Source organism: Toxorhynchites rutilus, chromosome 1 (genome assembly GCF_029784135.1).
Source record: "Toxorhynchites rutilus septentrionalis strain SRP chromosome 1, ASM2978413v1, whole genome shotgun sequence".
Taxonomy (NCBI): Eukaryota; Metazoa; Arthropoda; class Insecta; order Diptera; family Culicidae; genus Toxorhynchites; species Toxorhynchites rutilus.
In genome coordinates this window covers 81,427,387-81,449,394 of record NC_073744.1, presented here as the reverse complement: position 1 = coordinate 81,449,394, position 22,008 = coordinate 81,427,387, and the positions used below count along the sequence as shown (strand labels likewise).

The window sequence follows — 22,008 nt, the reverse complement described above, 5'->3', positions numbered from 1 at the left end:
GCTGCAAAGACCGGTAGCAAAGTTGACGGTCCTAGAGGTTGGCGGTGGCGAACGGCAACAGGTCAGCAAATAACGGAAGCGAAAGGGTAAATCCATCTACCTACGAAACTTCCTCGTAAGAAGCACGTTACACTTCGTAGCGTAACTGCCAGCTTGACTAGACAGTTACATTGTATCAAAATATAAAGTTTTATATAATGCGTTGTAGATTTTCTTTGCTCAAACAATTGTTTTTTACCAACTTGTTAAATTCAATACTGACAGTTTGAAGCTTACTAAACCAATACACGAGTTTGTTTTTTAGGGTCCGAATCGTGAACGTCTCCGTAATAACCCAGGATTAATACAACCGTAATTATTTATGTGTGAATAATCTATTCTTGCCTGACCACGTCTATGGATGTATTCGAATATAATTGAGAGACCTTTGAGACATTTGTTTGAAATTCTGGATCATATATATCCAAGATATGCCCAGCTTATCAAATTCTTGGGGTCTTGGGGTTTCTCTTCTGGTAAGGTTGATACAAATATTCCAGACAGTGTTTAGAAAGTTAATAGATTGATACATTTCCATTCTCAAACAGCAAGCGACTTCCTGACTGAGTCACAATATACTCACAAACCAACTGGAAATCAGGCGCAATTATTTCCATGTATGAACAAACCATCTCGTTGGAGACTGTTTGCTACGTAAAACCTAAGACTCAGGGCAAAACAAAACAAACATTATTCACAGGTTATATTTACAAACGGAGATAACTTATGCAACTATAGAGCTACGCCACTGAATATAAATTTACATATATATGTATATAATCGAGCATCTGAGATTAAGTTTAACAATCATTAAATAAATAAAACTACGCTGTTTAAAATAACGTCTTACCTGAAGACATGACTTTTTCGTTGGATACGATTGCATTGTTTCTCGAACTTGAAATAACTCTTTTTTGCCTTCTTTATCATTATATGCTAAAATCTACGTATTCTTAGTTTAAAGCTATCATTTCTTTTGGTTCAATCTTAACGACATATATAATATATATATATATATATACTTTGCAACTATTTTGATCCATGGCCAGAATGAGGTAGAGTTCCTACGAATGATCCGTTGCTTCCAAGTTACTTTCCGATGGATGCAACCTTTTCCATTGCCTTCAACACATCGTCCTGTTCAGCGAGGAAACGGATGCCGCCGACCATTTTCATGTTTTCATCGAAATCGAAAATGAACGGAATACTGTTAGGCAGATTGAATTTCATGATGTCTGCATCTGAAATATCTAGAGTTTACAAAAGGATTTTGGACCATGGTTTAGAGACAAAGTTGACCAAATTTATTGTACACGTTCAAGAAAGCGATAAACACAGAGAGAGAAGAATAGAGAAAAGGAGAAAATATTAATTCAACCGCCACCAAAAAGATTGCGAGAATATGGAACATCAAAAGCTGCATTCAAAGAGACACAGGAAGCATCTGTTTTACCTTGTATGTGCTTAACAAGCCCCCTCAAGCTTGTCCCGTGGGCTACCACCAGAACTTTCTTGCCGGCACGCACTTCCGGTATGATTGTGTCCGTCCATTCTGGCACTACACGTTGCATGGTGGTCTCCAGCGTTTCCGTATCAGGAAAATCCGCCTCGCCGATGTGCCTAAGCTTCGGATTATTTCGAATAGCACTGTAGTACGGATTGTCGGGTGCTATCGGGGGCGGTGGCACATTGAAACTTCGGCGCCAAGTTTGTACCTGTGGCTCACCGTAGATATTTGCCATCTGACGCTTGTTGAAACCAGTTAGGGCTCCATAGTGTCGTTCATTTAGGCGCCACAGCTGATGCACCGGGATATGAGTGAGATTTAGCTGCTTAAGGATAGTGTCCAGCGTTTGATTGGCCCGACGTAGGCACGAAGTAAAGGCAACATCGAATGTTAGATTTTCGCGCTTAAGCGCAGCGGCTGAAACTTCCAATGCATCCCATTCACCTTGCGTGCGAAAAAAAGAAAGAAGCAATAATTTAGTGATTCATCGCATAATTTTTTAACATTCTTGATTCATAAGCACATTAAAAAGAAGTTGGAAAATTTTTATTGCCAATTGCATAATATAATTACTCTAATAATCAGCTGTACTGGTGTACACTGCTTGAGTAACAACACCGATTTAGGATTGGTATTCTGCTGCGAATATTTCACGGTTGGATGTAACACAGTCAACTGAATTCGCCTACGTTCACGCAAAGAATCAAAACAAAATAATGCTTAAAATAACCCGGAGGTATGACCACAATTACATACCGAAGTTCATCGTATTTGACTTTTGTTGACATTCAAACTATAATGTTATATATTGCAACTACGTTCAGATGGTTTTTCGCCGATACACCAGTATTAATGAGTGCTAATGGGATATCAAAAGTTCTCGTTATGCACGGACTGACCTTCTTCGCTTAGACCGACATCATGCCATCCGCAGAAGAGATTCATCTTGTTCCATTCGCTCTCTCCATGCCGCACGAAGACGACACTATATTTCGAAGCCATTTTCGCAATTACTGCAGCAACTAACACTTCAGGATACTTAAATTAAGTCTTCCTATTGACACTGTGCCCTTGGGACTTTACAAGCAGATGAAAGTGGAGCACATAATATTCTTCAGTACTGTACTGTAACGAACTGCAGCTAGGTTCACGTTCAGACACCTGTGGAAAAATATTCCTCATGTTATTCTTCACTAATCATTTTATCAATTTTATATTTATACTTCTTTCAATGTTACGAATAAGCAACCAAAACGGAAATTTAATTATACCGTCGACGCCACATAAAACTCTCGCTTGAATAGATTTAATCGCACGACTGAAAGTGGTTCGCCAGAATCAGCTGCCTATAAAAACATATCACAGTTTACACAACAACTCGCTTGTGTACATTATACAGAGATTAAATCCAATGGATGAAAACAACGGTGCGGTGGTATAGCGAGAGTAGCCGTTACCAAAAGATCTGGACCAAGTGGGGTGAAGTAACGCGATAAATTATACAATTCTCAGTATCTGCACTGCTAGCATATGTGGAGCCTTTCCATGTGATAAAATGGGTAGCATTACAAAAATAACAGATATACCGAAAGATCCGCGTTGGCTGCTAGTGATATCCGCTAATCGTTCGATTAATCGAATATTCTCTGCAAAAATCGGTTATTAGTCGAACGAATCACTGAGCTTCAAATAAACGAAGCGTACGAATAATTTACGTCGAATCATCGGTCCAGATTCTGAGGAAAAATGCCGGTATCCTCGAGTGTACGTTTATGACATATACGTATCCTGGGTATCCTCTGCAGTTCTAATTGTTTTAGAGGTGTTTTGATTATATTGAATTTACACACTCAAGTCGCTTTTTACGGGGTTTTTTTCCGCGGTTATTTTTTACGTGGCTTTAGGAATTTACGCGGTTCATTTTTACTCGGATTTCGGAATTTATGCGGATTTCGGAATTCACGCGGATTTCGAAATTTACGCGTTTTTCACACACCACGTATCAACCGCGTAAAAATTTTATGTGCTAATTGATGTGATTTTTCACGATATAAGTTTGTATTGTATTTTCTATTAGTAGCTGAGAAATATAAGGAGAAACAGATACAGTAGAAATCCGATTATCCGCGAAATAATATGGCTAGGCCACCGCGAATAACGAAAATCGCAGATAGTGCGATAAACGACTGAAGATGAGGTGCAAAACCATGAAATAAAGGTATTTCAGCATGAGAACTATGTTTTATCTATACAGAAATCATTGAACTATCCCTCTGCGAAATCGTGTACACCAGTGATCAGATAATGTGAAAGCCACGATCAAAACAAAAGAGCAAGTGCCTACCTCTCACTGATAAATTTCGGGAAGCTTTATAGAATTACTATAGAACTCGCTTTCGCAGATAACGCGGATAATCGGGGTTCCACTGTATCATGATTGTAGCATGCGAAAAAATCAGTTAATCAATTATTAGAATACGGGTTGCATTTTAAACTAATAATTCACTGTTTGTTAGATTTTTGCACATATTTTGAAATTTACCCGGTTTATTTACGTGGATTTAAGAATTTATACACACGACCGCATATTTTCGACGTAGAACTACGTAATTATATTATGCAATCCACTTGTTTACCACTTCGAATATTATTTTAGAATGCATCGAAATTTTTGTAATAGGTTTTGTTCTTCGTTACAAATAAATTTGATGAACGTCCTTTTACGTTTGATATGATGCATAGGGCTACCAAAATATGTGAACGGAAGAATTGTCATACGATCATTGTATTTTACATTTCCCTCTGAAATTATTGTACACTCATGTTTACGTAGTTCTCGAACCGCGAAAGTTCATTCACCTCTAGTATCTAATCACGATTTTCCCAGGCTTCTCATTTTAAAAGTACGCTTTAGGGAAACATATCCCCGTCTGCACAACGACAAACGAGTACAAAAGTACCCTACACCAAGAATACCCCCGACTTTCATGTACACCCAGGTTTTTTGACGTAGAACTACGTCTTTCAGGAAGGGTGCCAAATCAGAAAGCAGGTCACGTTTTTATGAAATGAAGTTAACGTTAATAACTATTTTCACCGTGAACGAATTCTCATGATTTGCATACCAATCGAATCGGAAAATCTCTAAGATTTGTTTGATATGCTATACATTACAATTCGCTAATCTATATACGATTTAAATTCATGAAAACTGGAAGAACTTCTTTTCTTTCCATACATTTGTTCTGCTGATTTTGTGTGCTAATCCTACCCGTATTTCGAATGCTTATAACTCGAACATTTCTTAACAGATCGTCGACCGGAATATGTTTCCCTAAAGCGTACTTTCAAACTGAGAAGCCTGGGAAAATCGTCATTTCAGAACTTTCGCGGTTCGAGAACTACGTAAACATGAGATGTGCAATAATTTCAGAGGGAAATGTAAAATACAATGACCGTTTGACAATTCTTCCATTCACATATTTTGGTAGTCCTAGGCATCATATCAAACGTAAAATGACGTTCATCAAATTTAGGCCTTGTTCTTACTGCAGCGGGGCGTCAGCGTGCTTGGGCGGGGCGTGTGACGCTTACGGTTAATCGTGTATGTTCTTACCGATGTGTTCACACCAGGCTAACGTGTCGTGAGCGTGGTTTTGACGTGTGGCTTGCGTGCAAACGAATACACTTCACGCCGGCGATACTTGTACTCCTCCGCTTCTCTCTAGCGGAGTGAGATCATTTCAGTGACATCATTTCAATTTTTTTGTTTTTTTAATTTTTTTTACGTTTTTCACCCTCAGAGTTTTTAGTCGGATACGTCCACGGTGCAATGTGAGTGAATTAAAATATTATGGCGAGAAGTGAACACGCCCCGCTCACGCCACGTTGATGTTCCGCTGCATTGAGAACATGGCCTTATTTGTAACGAAGAACATACCCAGCAAACATTAAATCGCATAACAAACGTATATACAACATCATATGCCCTAAATTTTGGTTGGCATATAATGCGCCTAAATATATGGCAAATGCTTACCGAATTAGTTTGGATGAATATGCAACTTTGACCGGCTATAATAGCGATTATGTTGAAATTGAATTGCGATCTAATATGAATATATTCATGAATTGTCAAAGCACCCAATACGACTTTTGCCATATTCATATACGATTTATTACAGACATAAAAAAAAACAAATGGCGCAAAATATTTTTGTGAAATGTTTATTATAGCCTCACGAATCGCCATTTTTATATATGAGTATTTATGTTTGTAGAAATAATAATTGTTCGATTGACTTGTGTTGGGAGTGGGATATGAATGTTTAAAATGGCATAGATTGATGTTTGGTGAAAACTGCTCCGATGTGGGTTTGAACTCCGGTCGTCTGGATTATCATCCACCAGCTATCTCGCACGGCTATCTGAAATTCAATTCAACAGCGGTTAAAACTTTCGAGTGCATCTGCATTTCATTGACATTTCAATATGATGTAATATGTTCATTATTAGGATCTAATATGATTTACTGTTTCATGATTTTCTTTTGCATGCAACACGATTTGCTACAGTACTGAATCGATTTAAATTATACGCTTATACGACACACAAACTGCATCAGCGTAATATACGCATATGATGCGGATTAAATATATTTTACGACAATGTACATCATAAAATTGATGTTTATTATACCGAATTGCGACTTAATTTGATAATGGTATATAACATCGAGTTTTTACATTTTATACGATTTCAAATATACACGATACATACTTTGATTGATATTATATGCGATTATGATTTATTTCTTGTAAGACTTGGCACGTGCAAAATTATACGATTTAATGTTTGCTGGGTAATTTGTTACAAAAATTCGATGCATAAAAGTAACAAGTGGTAAACAAGTGGATTACATAATATAATTGCGTAGTTTTACGTCGAAATTATGCGGTCGTGTCCTAGATACAAACCCTTACATTTTATTTAAGCGGGGGATACGTACCTCGTAACAAAAACCGCGTTGATTGGAAAACTCGCGTGAAAAAAACCCCGAAAATCCACGTAAAAAAACTGCGTTAATTGGAAAATCCGCGTAAAAAAACCATGTCACCTAACGATAGAAATCAAATGGGACTATCCTTATGTATAACGGAAGTAAAAAGTTAAGTGTTGCTCGCTTCCGAAAACCCGTAGTCTTTTCTTTCAATTTCGTTGGTTACTGGTAGGTTTTCCTCACGAATGAGGTCATCTGCTGTTGCTAGAAGATTCCCTAGTAATTTGTACACTCTTCTGCCGATGTACGTGCAGCACCACTGTTGGACCGTCCAGAGGTAAGTAGACAGGTAAAGACATTCACGAATCGCTGCCCGAAAAAACCCCTTCCCGTTGTACCGTCGGGCGAGCTATCCGTTACCAGACACCTAAAATCCACATTAGAATCGTGATAAGGTGCGGCACTAAGCGCTAAGCTCCGTTACAAGCACTAATTACCGTAATATGCTCTGAGGGAACATGGGGGTAAATGTGAGCTGAGGGGGAGATGTGATTGCACTGGTCTTTTTTTACGCGGGTACCGCATATTTTATCAATTGTGATAGACGTGTAGAAATATTTTCGATGCAAACATCTTTCCGATCTGATAAGAAATGTTCGAGTTATAAGCATTCGAAATACGGGTAGGGTTAGCACACAAATCGGCAGAACAAATACATGAGAAAAGGGAAACTCTTCCAGTTTTCCAGAATTTAAACCGTTTAGAGATTAGCGAATTGTAATGTATAGCATATCAAACATATTTTAGAGAATTTCCGATTCGATTGATGTGCAAATCATGTGAATTCGCTCACAGTGAAAATAGTTATTAACGCTAAATTTATTTCATAAAAACCTGTTTTCGTGACCTGTTTTCTGATTTGGCACCCTTCCTGAAAGACGTAGTTTTACGTCAAAAGTAGTCTCCGCGTTTAAGCTTTATTATATTTGTTTTTCCCGTTTCCGCTGCGTGGTTGTTCCTTCTCTACCGTTGGTCCACCAATATTTGTTTCATTAACTTTTCAGTTAAGAATGTTCTTTTGAATAGTAGTAAAGAATTGAATGTGAGTGAAAAAAAAATCAAAATTCGCTGGGCAGTAAATAAAAAACTGCAGGTTCTCTTTTAAAACCTCTGAGAAAATTATCCCCAAACCATCAATGTTCTATCTCCAAAGGTGTGAGTCGGAAAGCAGCAAATCCCATCGGGTTCAATATTTCTGGCGATTCTCTATTATGAAATGAAATTCAACCTGGAAATTTCATTTCAGAAAGTCCGTTAATCAATACGAATGAACAGTCAGGAGCAGGGCCCGAAATCTAGGACTACTTCGGCCTTCGACGTCAACATAATTTGGATTGATTAGAAAATGAATCGACGAGTGTTGAAAGCGAGGCTGGTTGATGAACTAGTCAATGATTATTCTTATTGATGTGACTAATGAACACAAATCTGCCTCTTCATTCAACTGACTTCAATCCGCACTTCTACTCCCCCTGACATGAGTCTTGTTACCCGCGTACACAATCTTATTTTTATGTCCAATTAAAGTGAAACGAAATCTTGAAAACTTTTGAAGTAGTTACACCATTCATGGTGGTTTATTGTCTACACACCGTGAACTCAAACCAACGAACTTAGACAGGTATGCTATAAATGTCCTCGCGCTAGTATTAGTAAATCGCCTGCAAAATAGCGTGCAGTTTTCCTGAACAAAATTTTAGTTCACTTTGTCTCCAAGTTCAATTTTGTGAAAAAACATACAGAAAAAAGGGTTTATATCAACAAAATTCACAAATTTGTTGGTGGTTCTGAACACAATATTGCACGCTATTTTATGTGTGAGTAATTTTCGTGTACGATACAGAAAAAAAATCTAGCTCACCTGTAGTATATGCCAAACCACGTTGAACTCAAACATCGATATATGCATACGTGATACACGTGATACATGAGAGACAGAAAAGAATTTATTTCGGGGGGAGCCACTTCAATATTCATTGAATTCCATATGAAGGGGAAGAATTAAATGCGTCAAGTTGAAGAGTGAGATAGCAACTAAACACTCGAATGACTACTGAGTCATGTTGACGGAGAATCTGCTGGGAGTAGCCAAAACCCATTTCCAATCGAATTTGCGTTGACAGTGGAATAGTGTCGACGTCTGGTGGCGACTTCCAATTAGGAGTCATAATTTGAGTCCCAAACTCGTTAGTGTAATCTCTATCAGATTAGAAGATACGAAGCTAGTTTTAAAATATTAAAATTTGAATGGAAACTTTTACATAATGTTATTTAATTACATGAAACACGTATTTCTGACTTCTATTTAACCATTTGTCTATATATTTCGAATATTGTTACTGAAACTTTTCATCAAAATATAAAGATGTCTTCAAAAACAATTTTCATTCGAGATTTTTCCACCACCTGCAAAAAAGTGCTTTTCATCTAAATAGAATCCATGTCGGACTCGATTATATACAACCTCGATTATATGTGATTCGATTATACACAGTTTGAAAAAATATATTTTTTTATGTTTCAAGTATGACTTATTCTACGAAAAATTATTACCTTTCAACGTTAAGGTGAAATTGAAGTGGCTTTTATATGAACAGTGGGGTAAAAATCGTGATTTTTGAAGATTTTGCTTGAATTTTCACCAGGAATTGTTCATATCGATATTGCAGCGAAATTAAGATAGATAGAAGTTGGGTGTTAAAGAACAAATTGTAGAGCGGTTAGAAAGCTTCAATTTAATTTATAGAAACAATCAAGTTCAATTAAATTTTTTTAAATAATAAGAACACATTAAAAATTACTAACCTTGAAGTTTTTCATCCTGTACTAAATTTTCTTATTTCTCTAATGGAAGCAACAGAATCATCTTCTGTAGCATACTTTCTAATTTAGAGCCAGTTTGAGGCAACAGAGTCCGAAACAAACAAAAAGTTCTATAACTCTGTCATTGTTGAAATTCGAACATACGCATAGAATGATTTTTTTTCATTAAGTATGATTCTCTATCAACTCCCGAACGAATTCGGATTTTTCATATGAGAAAGGTATTTTATGACTTTAAGGGGGTGAATCAAAAACTAAATTCTTCTTTCATATTCATAAAACAAAAAAACATGCATAAAAAACGATTAAACGAAGATGAATTTCTACATAGACCGTTGACTATCCTCAGTTGAATATGACTTTGCCGAGCTTTGATCAGGACTACGTGCTTCAAATAATTACGTAACCCCAAGTAAAAATTTTCATTCAAATTTTAGCAATTTAAAACTGCCTTCGGGCTTTCTAATCAGATAGAAAAGAATTTGGAAATAAATTATTTATGGCTGCCATAAGAGTTAACATAGAAAAATTCATGGGTCGAATCTTCATCCTTGCAACGTTGTAGGACAGCAACTAAATCGTAACATTTCTAAACAAATAATGATGGGGATGAAAAGAGAATTACTTACGACCAAACTACGCGAAACTGTACATAATCGAAACGCGATGAATCGCTCGCTCGCTCGCTCGGACCATCAACAGTAAATATGAATAGCACAAAAATCTCACGACGACTTGATGTCTTGACAGTTTTTTCTGATTACTTCATAAAATGTTGTTTCGGTCGATGAACGATAATGACGCAAAATTAATCAGCTGCTTATTTTGATAAGATTGAAATGTTCCAACGAAATATAGGAAGCGATACGTATGTCTATAGAAAGCAGGCGTGAGATAGGCGGGATGTGATTCATCGCATATGTCCAATAAGGGGTGCGATGAAGCATGTGTTGTTACACGTGAGGGTCAGATGAAACGACCGGTTATAAATTTATTTACAAACATTATTCAACTGCATTTGAAATCAAAATAAGTGTTATTATACACCTTCATCAGTAATAAAATTATTATAATACAATTTTGCAGCTATGTACACACTTCTCACAATGTTGAAGGAAAACAGCATGCAATTTATTCATATATTTTTAATAAAAACCTGAATATTGAGCGTTAGTTACATTTTGCACAAAAGATAACGATTCATTTGGCTGGTAAACACACTCCTTCAAAATGTGATTTGTGTTTGATTTTCATCCTCGTTTCATTTGCATTCATTGGATAAGGCAGCATTCTAAGCGAAACAAAAAGATTATTTCTAACATTCAGTGGTTTTGAAAGTCGAATTATCAACAATTAACTCAAAACAATTGAAGCATCAACTGAACATATGTTAATGTTGATCGGTCGAATGAATATCACAATACTGATTTGAATAATTTCTTTCCTGCAGTTTACAGGATAAATTCTAAAGTAGCTAAATTTCAACAAACAATTGAACGTCTCTGGAGGCGAGTATACAAAACATGCTTATATGTGAATTCTACATCACTTACGGCATAAATTAATATAGATAACATATTGTAGCATATAATCAGAAACATACAACGCAAAAATAAGCTCATATGAAGTCAAGGTTAACATTCTTACGTAGTAAAATTTTATCGTTGACCCTTGCTAGGATAATAAACTGAACTATTATTTTTCACTCAGGTCTCGCCTATACTTTTTCTTTAACTCCAAGGCAGCACAAAATAAAGTACAAAACAAAACGATTAGTGCGTAGTTTTGTATATTCAGAAATACTATTCGCAGGATACCTCTCAGATTGGAACACATTCTCGATGTTTGAAAAGTTGCAATACTCACCGGAGTTCCTCACAAGTTTTTACGCACACAATAAGATTTATTAACAATATTGGCAAGTTGGAGAAATCTTTTTTCCTTCAATTTTCATGTGACACTTGATCGGCTGCAAAATGCGCGTCGTCGCCGTGGAAACCAAAACAAATACATGTGGATAATTTGTTTTTTTTTTGTTCGATTCATGTGCAAGACAAAGAAGAACGACAGAACACTTTAATTCGAAACAGGTTGAATTTGTTCACATTAAAAGATCACATATTTGCGATCTAACATACAAATCTACACCTAGGCGGCGCTGCGGTGAAAGTGATGATGGTTTTTAATTTTGCAATGTGAGTTTATGGGAGGTTTGTAGTTCTTTCCATAAATTACAATGTTATAATCATAAAATACTATTTGATTGCGATGAGTGTGAAAGAAATTTAATTCTGCGCAATTTTGTATATAACATGTTATTTGTTTACCTCTTTCGGTGTTGAAAAATGTATAAATATTGACAAGTAGAAAAATGCATGATTCCTGCATGTGAGAACTACATTGGAAAGCCCAAAAGTAAAATATACGTGATTCGTTTTTGAGTTTTAGGTTACATTAGCATCATTTTCTTAGTTCAAAAACAAAATCCAGATGTCCCACCGAACGTTTACGTTTTGCGTTATACCAGGGACAGACATACAGCTGTACTTGCGTTGTACGTGTACAGCGTTGTACAGGTACCATCGTCCCATGACAGACATACTTTGGTTGTACATTGTACCGTATGTCAAACTGACAATCAGATATTTTTTCAATTTCCACCACATATTTCAATGAAAAAGGTTTTTATTTAGTGTCTAAACTATCAAACACAACAAACAAGTTTCCAATCTGAGTTATTAACATAAGAGAAAGTCAATGAAAAGAACTTTTATCAAGTGATTTGATTCTGCTTGTTCATGCTACCCACCACATCGTAAATATGCATATATGCAATGAGAATCATTGAATTCAATTATTTAAATGCTTAAACCCCCTAGTCCGACCCTTATGCAACAATAATAATAAATAGAATAATTCTTTCAACTAGTCGCGAATGATTTTCACTCCGAATGACTTAGCTCCAAAGATATATGTTGGCATAAAAAGTACAGTAAGTTACTTATAAAGCGATATGCTGAGGCACCACTCAGTGTCGCATTGGAGTCAGTTTCATAATTGGACATTTGCGACTGGTGGCGACTTTCAATGTGGGGCCATAATTTGGGCCCCGAACTCAATGTTTACAAAAATGTCCAACTAGAGGTAAAAATGTCTAATGAAACGTGTTGCATCACAGATCTGTTCAATTAGCTTAATGTCGATGTAGATGTAAATTACTGTGCAACCAAATCAAAACAAAAGCCGAGACACAAAGCCCAGACGAAAAACAAACGAGCCGTCCGTCACCGTCAATTATTCTTTTCTACAAACCCTGCCGGTCGTTTTCGTTGAACGTATGCTGACGGGTTGCCTGTGTATGTGAATGTTTCCATAAAAAATGCATGGTAGAATAACTGACGTAACGTGACGTGACGGAACGTGGACGTGACGTGGATGTTGTATGTGAATCGCACTTTACTCTACTCTCGGACCGTGAGGACTCATTTGTTTGGGACCAAGCAGACAGCTCGTTAGTCTTTCGGTGGTAAGGCACACGAAAATAGCTCGGATAAGCGCACCAGCCGCAGAATAAGTGAAGAAGCCACATCGCTATCGATCGGGAACTTTGCGTGAAATTCGTCGCTATCAGAAGTCGATCGAATTGCTGATCCGCAAGCTACCTTTGCAGCATTTGGTTTGTGGAATTGCTCAGGACTTCAAAACCGCTTCCAAAGTTCCGCGGTTATGACGCTGCAGGAGGCCTATTCGAAGATACCAATTTATGTGCTATCCACGCAAAACACGTCACATCATGCCCAAGGACATTTAGCTGGCCCGTCAAATCCAAGGAGAGCGTGCTATATTAGCTTAGCATATAATCAAGGACCGTTGATTCAGGGCTCCAAATTTGATGGATTAGAGTTCAGAAAAGTTTTTTGCAGGCCAAACTGAAAGGAGTATTTTCGTTTGGATGCCATACAGCATCGAGAAAATTCCGGAAAGATCTAATCGTTGCTGAAAAATAATCTGCCAGATCCCTGGGGATTGAAAAATACATTCATGCGAAAGAGTTTTTTCAATGTTTTCTAACCATATAACACAGCGACCAAATATTTTTCAATCTAGTGCTATTAACAGGTGGTTGTCAAGTTAGCATTTACCACTGGAGGACTTCGAGTATCGAGGAAAATCTGGAAAAATCTAATCGTTGCTGAAAATTAATCTGCCAGTTCCCTGGGAATTGAAAAATACTTTCATGCGAAAGAGTTTATTTTAATGTTTTCTAACCATATAACACAGCGACCAAATACATTTGATTTTGTAATTTTTCAATCAAGTGTAATTAGCTTGAAAGCTTCTGAAGATTATTCTTCCCCATCAGTAGGATATTTTCGTATCCAATATTGTATGCACGCGCAACGGAAAATGTTTCGCATCGCGAAAATTATATAATTTTCAAACGATTATTGCTCAGTCGTCGAAAGTTTCAAACTTAGAGAGTTCATCCCCCTCAAGTTTGCCTTCCAAATTGCCATAGTAAACCACATTTCTCTCGATTCAATCACGCACGAAAAGCATACTTAAGCGATATTCTGGTGGTGAAACCCATTCATTTTTCGTGAGGACATCGACAAGACAACATCGGTACTGAACAAGCTGAACGGCGAGGGATCGAGGGATTCATTAGCTGGCCTGACCTGACCTAAAATGCAGTCATTTTGTTTTAACTGTGAGGGAGTGCAGTAAAGCCGATCGATCAGAAGGAGAAGAGAAAGTGACCAAGAGAGTATCAGCATCGAAAAACGGTTCCCCGGGAAGACATCGAAGCAGCCGCCACAAACACACAAACACGCGCGCAACTCTTTTCGTTTGCCTGTTATCGAGAAGAAACCTGGAAAGAAGTAATCGTTGCTGAAAAATAATCTGCCAGTTCCCCTTGGAATTGAAAATTACATTCAAGCGAGTTTATTTTAATGTTTTCTATCCATATAATACTGCGACCACATACATTTGGTTTTGTGATTTGTCAATCAAGTGCAGTTAGTAGGAAAGCTTCTGAAGATTATTCTCCAGAACAAGGTTTTTTGTATCCAATATTGGATGCATAAAACCTGGAGCCTCCAACGTAACGCTCTTGTTTTCGAAGTCCCCCAAATATTCATTCATTCATTCATTCAGAATGGATTTAGATTCAACTTCAAACAAATGATCTCTAAATCAACGATAGTCCTACGTCACCCTTGCGGTTATACCATAGATATAACCCACTTCCTGTTTTTTTTTGTGAAATCGATGATATTAATTGTATATTTTTTATAATATAGTTATGAAATAATATATTCAATAAAAGCCGTATGGGTAATGTCGGGGATATAACCGGGGTGACGTAGGTCTATACAAAGGGGGCAGCTTTTGTTAAATATATTTTTAAATATATTGTTTTTTTTCTTATGCTGCGTGATTATTTACTTTTTATGAATGTTGTTGTTGTGTTTTTGCGTTTTTTGAATTGGATCGTATCTAACAATTCTTTTGCAACGATCACATTCTGTTCAGATAGCTCAGTAAGGTCTTCTTCTGGCATGAAAATTACATCCCGGCATGAAACATCACACTTGCGTTTATTAAGGGCGGGATAAAAAATTATTTTAATAGGGGTCAGGTCGATTAACGACTTCATACCCATTAGAAATTCAATTTGTTTAACTTCACGTATCTGGAGAATATATTGAAGGCGATTCTTATCGTCACGCTGTGGTTTAGCATCCTTGAATTTATCACCGATCACACCTTTGATCGATTTCGAGACAACAAAAGAGTTGGGTGGAAGAATGTTATCCTCAGTTGCTCATAGCAATAAAATTGGGGATGCTCACACTCACACGTCTATGCATTAAGTGCGATTCACATGCAACATCCACGTCACGTTATTCTTCCAAGCAGTTCTTATGCAAACATTCACATACACTGGCAACGGCAACTTCGACTTGCCGTTGCTGGTGTATGTGAATGCTTCATGTGAATTGTATGGAAGAATAATTGACGCAACGTGACGTGACCGATCGTGAATGTGACGTGGATGTTGTATGTGAATCGCGCTTTAAGCTGTTATCTTCCAATTCTTTTCGTTTCAGTAGGCCGAACGGAAAAATTTTCAGTCGAGTCAACTCTTTTTTACAGTAATGTATTTGAATTCTGACACTTCGCATTACATTCAATATCATACCACAGCCATAACACTTTTTGCATGTTGAATTAATGCGATTGATAGTTACAAATATAGTTAGTTATGATAGTTAATTCATAGTTACTAATCAATCGCATTAATTCAACATCCCGGCATGAAACATCACACTTGCGTTTATTAAGGGCGGGATAAAAAATTATTTTAATAGGGGTCAGGTCGATTAACGACTTCATACCCATTAGAAATTCAATTTGTTTAACTTCACGTATCTGGAGAATATATTGAAGGCGATTCTTATCGTCACGCTGTGGTTTAGCATCCTTGAATTTATCACCGATCACACCTTTGATCGATTTCGAGACAACAAAAGAGTTGGGTGGAAGAATGTTATCCTCAGTTGCTCATAGCAATAAAATTGGGGATGCTCACACTCACACGTCTATGCATTAAGTGCGATTCACATGCAACATCCACGTCACGTTATTCTTCCAAGCAGTTCTTATGCAAACATTCACATACACTGGCAACGGCAACTTCGACTTGCCGTTGCTGGTGTATGTGAATGCTTCATGTGAATTGTATGGAAGAATAATTGACGCAACGTGACGTGACCGATCGTGAATGTGACGTGGATGTTGTATGTGAATCGCGCTTTAAGCTGTTATCTTCCAATTCTTTTCGTTTCAGTAGGCCGAACGGAAAAATTTTCAGTCGAGTCAACTCTTTTTTACAGTAATGTATTTGAATTCTGACACTTCGCATTACATTCAATATCATACCACAGCCATAACACTTTTTGCATGTTGAATTAATGCGATTGATAGTTACAAATATAGTTAGTTATGATAGTTAATTCATAGTTACTAATCAATCGCATTAATTCAACATGCACAAAATGTCAATGACGAATACGAAATATATGATAGTTGATATTTCTCCATATCGAAGGAATCATTTTGATGAAAGCTGCGTTATAAAACTATTTGTGTACGAATGCCGCAATCGATAGTCGACTCTAATTTGCGCTGGGTATGTCCTCGGAGGACTCGATTCCTCCTTTGAGCATTAATAATCTCTTTCTGGCAAAACGAAGTGGCATGACAATCACATTATTCGAAAGATGAAATGCAGATGTTTTCTGCTAATCTCCTTTCAACCTCGGACATCTCTTTCTCCCGTTTGTCGTTTTTCAAATCCATTTCTCCTCTACAGTTGAATCTAACGGAGCATTTAGCGAAATCCGAGGTATCGATGATAATTCGATACCGATGGGTGCCATTGACTATGGATTTGATAGTGAAGAACACGGTATGATATGGTGTAGTGGATATTATATTACTTCTGCGTTCCCCACTCGTCTTCACCTTGTCCCTACGTTTCGCCCATTCCTGTGATTGCTTGTAATGAATAGCTGTTTGCTGCGGTAGCGCAGACAAAATGTATGGGAAAGTAGGGATTTCTTTCTTTCAATTTGAGCTTTAAATGAACTGAAAAATAGTAATGTAGAGCATACAAAAAATTTCTGGGGATATTTCCTATTAATTCGTGTATTTGGAATCAAAATTCATCGTTAAATTAAAGAGATATTAACGTTCAAAAACTGAACACTTTTTCACATCGAAATATGGGCTCCTATATTGAAAGGTTAGACGTAGTCCTACGTCAATAATTATTCTCGCTTGGTGACCGAAGCCCATGCATTCGAAACATCTCTTCATTTGCTTGGTCACCTGAGGGACAACATTCAACAAGCACACGGACCACCCCACTTTCACTTTGCCCTTCTCCAACATTTTCTACGCCGCGTCTCTAGAGAGCTGTACGTACGAATTCGGAGGACGTCATGGGTTCTCAGCAGTGTTTGCCAAATGATCCATTCACTGAAAAAATTGCTTTCGTTTGTTCAAATATGATCATTTCGCCCAACGGCATTCTTTTGTTGTTACGTGCTGCAAATCACGACACAAAAGAGAACGAGACAACTCTGCATCGGTTCGCACTTCATGATACACCGACAGGCAAGCAGAACCTATACGCATATACGCTTTCGGTGAAGAAAGTTTATTTTCTTCTTTGCCTCTAACATATGCATATCGACCTCTCCATGCATCATGAAACAGCAGGACCGTACGGACTACGCAAAACGAATGATTGATATTCAGCTAATGTAGCAAATCTCTGAAACTTAAGAATCAGAAGTTTCAGAGAGTGTAAACTACAGTGTTTTCCAACTTTAAATTCCGAAAATAAATTGAAATAAAACACACTTAGAATTCGAATTTCGATGAAACTTTTATTTCAAATTAAAGTTTTGTTTATGCCATTATGTGTGAAATACAACATCATTCAAATGTCCACCTAGGGCTTCCTCACACACTTTGATCCGGAACAGGTAATTTTCGATGACTTTTCGGCATATATGGGGCGGTATCTCGGTCATAACTTCACGAATGATGTCTTTCAAATGTTCAAGAGTTTGCGGAGAGTTGGCATAGACACGGTCTTTCGCATAACCCCACAAAAAAAAGTCTAGCGGGTTCAAATCGCATGATCTGGACGGCCAATTGGCATCACCAAAACGCGAAATTATGCGTCAAATTTCGTTCGCAATATAGCCATGTTCGGTCGTGTTGTGTGGCACGTGGTGCCGTCCTGCCACACATGTCCACATGTCATCCGTATCCATATATTCTATTTGTGGCAAAAAAAAATCGGTTAACATGCGGCCATAGCGCTCACCATTCACAGTTACCGTCTCGCCGTCCTCATTTTCAAAGAAATACGGCCCGATGACTCCACCAGACCATAATGCGCACCAAACAGTGACTTTTGGCGGATGCAATGGCCTCTCAACCATCACGTGTGGATTTTCTGAGCCTCATATACGGAAATTTTGGGTGTTCACATAGCCACCGAGCTCGAAATGTGCCTCATCGCTGAAGAAAATTTGATGCGAAAATTCAGCATTTTGCTGCTGTTGTTCGTTCACCCAATCGACGTATGCCCGACGCATTCCATGGTCACCACGCTCCAATTTTTGTACCAGTTGGACTTTATATGGATGTAGGTGCAAGTCCAAATGCAAAATTCGCCACAATGATGTGTTTGACAAGCCCATTTGCTGAGCACACCGTGGAATCGAAACATTCGGGTCATCCTCCACACTGGCAGCAACAGCAGCAATATTTTCGGCCGAACGCACATTACGATGATAGACAGGTTTCACAATATCCGCTACGGATCCAGTTTGTTCGAATTTACGCACTACATTAGCGATTGTGTGCTCTGTAGGCCGTCCATGACGACCAAAATCCGTCCGTAATGCTCGAAAAACATTTGCCGGTTTTTCTTCATTTTTATAGTATAATTTAACAAAATTAACACGTTGTACGATACTAAAACGATCCATATTGTAAAATGGCAGACTTTCAACTAACGATATGACGCTTTGGTTGACAGCTATGTCAAACGGTTGTCAGCGCAGGACTGTATACTTTCGGAAGCCCGAAATGGAAAACCCTGTATATGATTATTTAGCTGGATAGAGGCTAAGAGAAGGATAGTCAGATTATATTTTCCATTTATAACGCTGCTGTCCCTTGAAATATATATATTCATGTAGACCGCATAGTTTTACTAGCAACACCGCTCTCTTTTCCCATTCGTTGCTCTCCGCAAATGGTAACTGAATGATGACGTAATTATTCTTGTATCATTTATTGCTTTGCCTGTGCAGTGGGTTTCGCTATAGTAGAGCGGGACGATATATGCGGATGTTTTATGCAGCTCGAATATGCAAACAACAATTTTCGTTCCTCTCATGGTTTAATCATTTAGTGTAACACAAATGATTACTGTCATTCATACAAGTATCAGAATGATCCTCTCATATTTGGTTATATGTTCGTGAGAGGTTACTTGCATGACATTGTGTATCATGTGTGATTTTGATCGAAATCCAAACACTGGTTCTCAGAGTACGACGAGGAATATTTATGTTGAAGTCATTTAGCACAGCAGGGCGGTCAATTTGAAACTGAGCAACATAAGAGACGAAAGCAACCTTCGCTACGTTCCCTATATTTTTGAGAAGCTCTAGATCGATTAATCGACAGCGATCTTTGTAGCTGGGAAGGTTGAAGGGATCGTTCCAAGGCAACCGTCGCAAAGCAAAGCGGACAAACTTGCGTTGTATTGCTTCTTTTTGTTGTATGTTGTTTTGATAGTGCGGAACAAGGGATTGCTAAGATGGCCACCTTTTTGTAGCCAACATATTAAATCATGAGCATAGAAATCATAAAATTAAAAATGAAGTGCTCCGCGCGATTCTCCAGCAGTTATTTTAATTGCAAATCGCCAAGAAAACTTGCGGAAGGGTATCCAAACATCGGTTGCCAAAGGACGCGTAATTAAATATTAACATATATGACTCCAAACATTAAACAATATATGAGCCCCCTAAGCGCGAGCCCTGTTTTTTGCTGCCTACGCTCAATTTGCATTGGTTGGGATTGGGTTGCCAGGGCCCCGGTACGGAGCCTATACAACTACAGCATACTCCAAAATAGTTCGAACTATCGAACAATACAAAACTTTTAGACAGTCTGAGTCTGAGAACTTCTTAGCAGCTCGGAAAATGAAGCCCAAACACTTTGAAGCTTTGGAAATAATGTGAGCTATATGGTCTTTAAAATTGAGCTTTGAATCTAACAGTGGGTTAGGCTAGGGATATATTCATGTGAAGAAATATGATGAGATTCATAGAAATCGCATCAACCGTTTACACCAGCGCGAACTTAAAGGGTGTGTCACATCAAATTGCATCACGGAAAAAACGCTGTAGAAATTCGCCCAGTAGACCGATCCTTTTGAAAATTTTAGACAGTAAAATAAAAACTATTAAACAACTTTTGGCATTTTCTTTTTATTCATACTTCGAGCCCAAGCCCGTATGCTCGCACCTTCCTCTTTACCCCGTCCATAAGGTTCTGTACAACGTCAGGTTGTAGTTTTTTTTTGAACAGAAATCCATTTTCTCTTGAAGTCCGCCTCCGATTTGACAACTTTTGGGTTCTTCCGGAGGGCCGGCTTCATAGTCGCCCAATATTTCTCTATTGGGCGAAGCTCCGGCGCGTTGGGCGGGTTCATTTCCTTTGGCACGAAGGTGACCCCGTTGGCTTCGTACCACTCCAACACGTCCTTTGAATAGTGGCACGAAGCGAGATCCGGCCAGAAGATGGTCGGGCCCTCGTGCTGCTTCAATATTGGAAGTAAGCGCTTCTGTAGGCACTCCTTAAAGCCGGGTTCAGACGGTGCGAGTAAGTATACGAGTCGGTCTAGTCAGTTACTGCAGTGCAGCTACTCACACCGTGTGAACACATCATGTCAGTTAGTGTCATGCGAGATCCGGCGTGCGAGCTACTTCAAAGTATTTTGATTTTAATCGCACTCGCATCCCTCAAAACGTCAAAAACAAAATTTAGCGTTCGAATCAGGGATGCCAAATGTAAAAAAATGTCTCTATTTTGAAGATATTTGAAAATATGCGAAGATATTCATAGACTTGAAAATTATTGGAAAAACAAATAAAAACCTCATAATTTCTAAACGAAATTGTTGTTATTTTGTTTTGCACGCTTTCTTTTTGAGATAGTTTTCTTGAGAATCACTAATATAGAATCATTATCGGACATAATTTTCATTCAGAATTCACTCACAACTTGCAAAAAAAAAGTATTGTTCTAAGAAACAGAATGCATATCCGATTTAAAAAAGTACAGTTTCATTCATTACTTTATTTTGATGCGTATACCTGTAAATCTACTATCATTTTCAATTCACAATTGGTGCTGGAAATGCGAAATAAATAAAATTAAAAAAAATCTTTTAGATTGCGATTTATAGCATCACATACTTCCGGAATTATCTTAGCTATGGATGCTTTCGAGATCCTAAAAAATATCTCCAACAATCTGAACGATATTCCAGAAGAAAGGCACATCAATGTCTTTTTTTAATTTCACTCTTGCAGGTATAGCATCCCTCATGAGTGTATCTTGGCTTGTTTTTTTGAACCAATGAAATCCAACAGTGTTTCCACTTATTCAGGTGTTTTTCTCAACACTGCTCTGTACTCTAGAGGATCATCATCGTAGAGTTCTTTCTATATTGTATTTGTTGTTCCTTTTCTTTGCATCCAATTCCTGGCCCAAACCCTCTTGCCTTTTTGATTTTTCGGATAGTACCTTCAGTTCGGAGAAATTCAGCACAAGTTATTTTTATACACGGTCAGCGTGTATTTCGCGATAGAATTGTGTAATGACAAATGCAACTGAAAACCTGAGACGAAAACTGCCAATAGAGAAGTCGATTTCGGATCAATCATCTATCAAATTCGGATCTGATTGCTGC

At 37.8% G+C, this 22,008-nt stretch overlaps 1 protein-coding gene across 7 annotated transcripts; it reads right to left on the bottom strand.

Annotated features, from left to right (window-relative positions):
- Window positions 1–727: 727 nt before the first annotated feature.
- Window positions 728–11,438, bottom strand: LOC129766478 (2,3-bisphosphoglycerate-dependent phosphoglycerate mutase-like). 7 transcript variants are annotated; one of them, XM_055767047.1, is made up of 5 exons: window positions 11,295–11,434; window positions 11,076–11,156; window positions 2,446–2,707; window positions 1,493–1,990; window positions 728–1,289 (listed from the first exon to the last, which is right to left on the bottom strand). In XM_055767047.1, exons 3-5 carry the CDS (start codon window positions 2,546–2,548, stop codon window positions 1,129–1,131), a joined length of 762 nt encoding a protein of 253 aa, XP_055623022.1. In that variant the 5' UTR covers window positions 2,549–2,707; window positions 11,076–11,156; window positions 11,295–11,434; the 3' UTR covers window positions 728–1,128. The 7 variants fall into 7 exon arrangements, with proteins under 7 accessions (XP_055623022.1, XP_055623011.1, XP_055622987.1 ...); XM_055767036.1 differs by having other exon boundaries at window positions 11,076–11,162; window positions 11,295–11,423; XM_055767012.1 differs by lacking the exon at window positions 11,076–11,156 and adding an exon at window positions 2,770–5,973 and having other exon boundaries at window positions 11,295–11,420.
- Window positions 11,439–22,008: the final 10,570 nt, after the last annotated feature.

Bases quoted from the DNA above. Each gene is read 5' to 3' on its own strand.
- LOC129766478 (XM_055767055.1), bottom strand. From the start codon at position 2,548: ATGGCTTCGAAATATAGTGTCGTCTTCGTGCGGCATGGAGAGAGCGAA. The intron at 1,991-2,445 runs GTCAGTCCGTGC...TTCGCACGCAAG, and splicing joins TGTCGGTCTAAGCGAAGAAG to GTGAATGGGATGCATTGGAA. The intron at 1,290-1,492 runs GTAAAACAGATG...TGTAAACTCTAG, and splicing joins GCTTGTTAAGCACATACAAG to ATATTTCAGATGCAGACATC.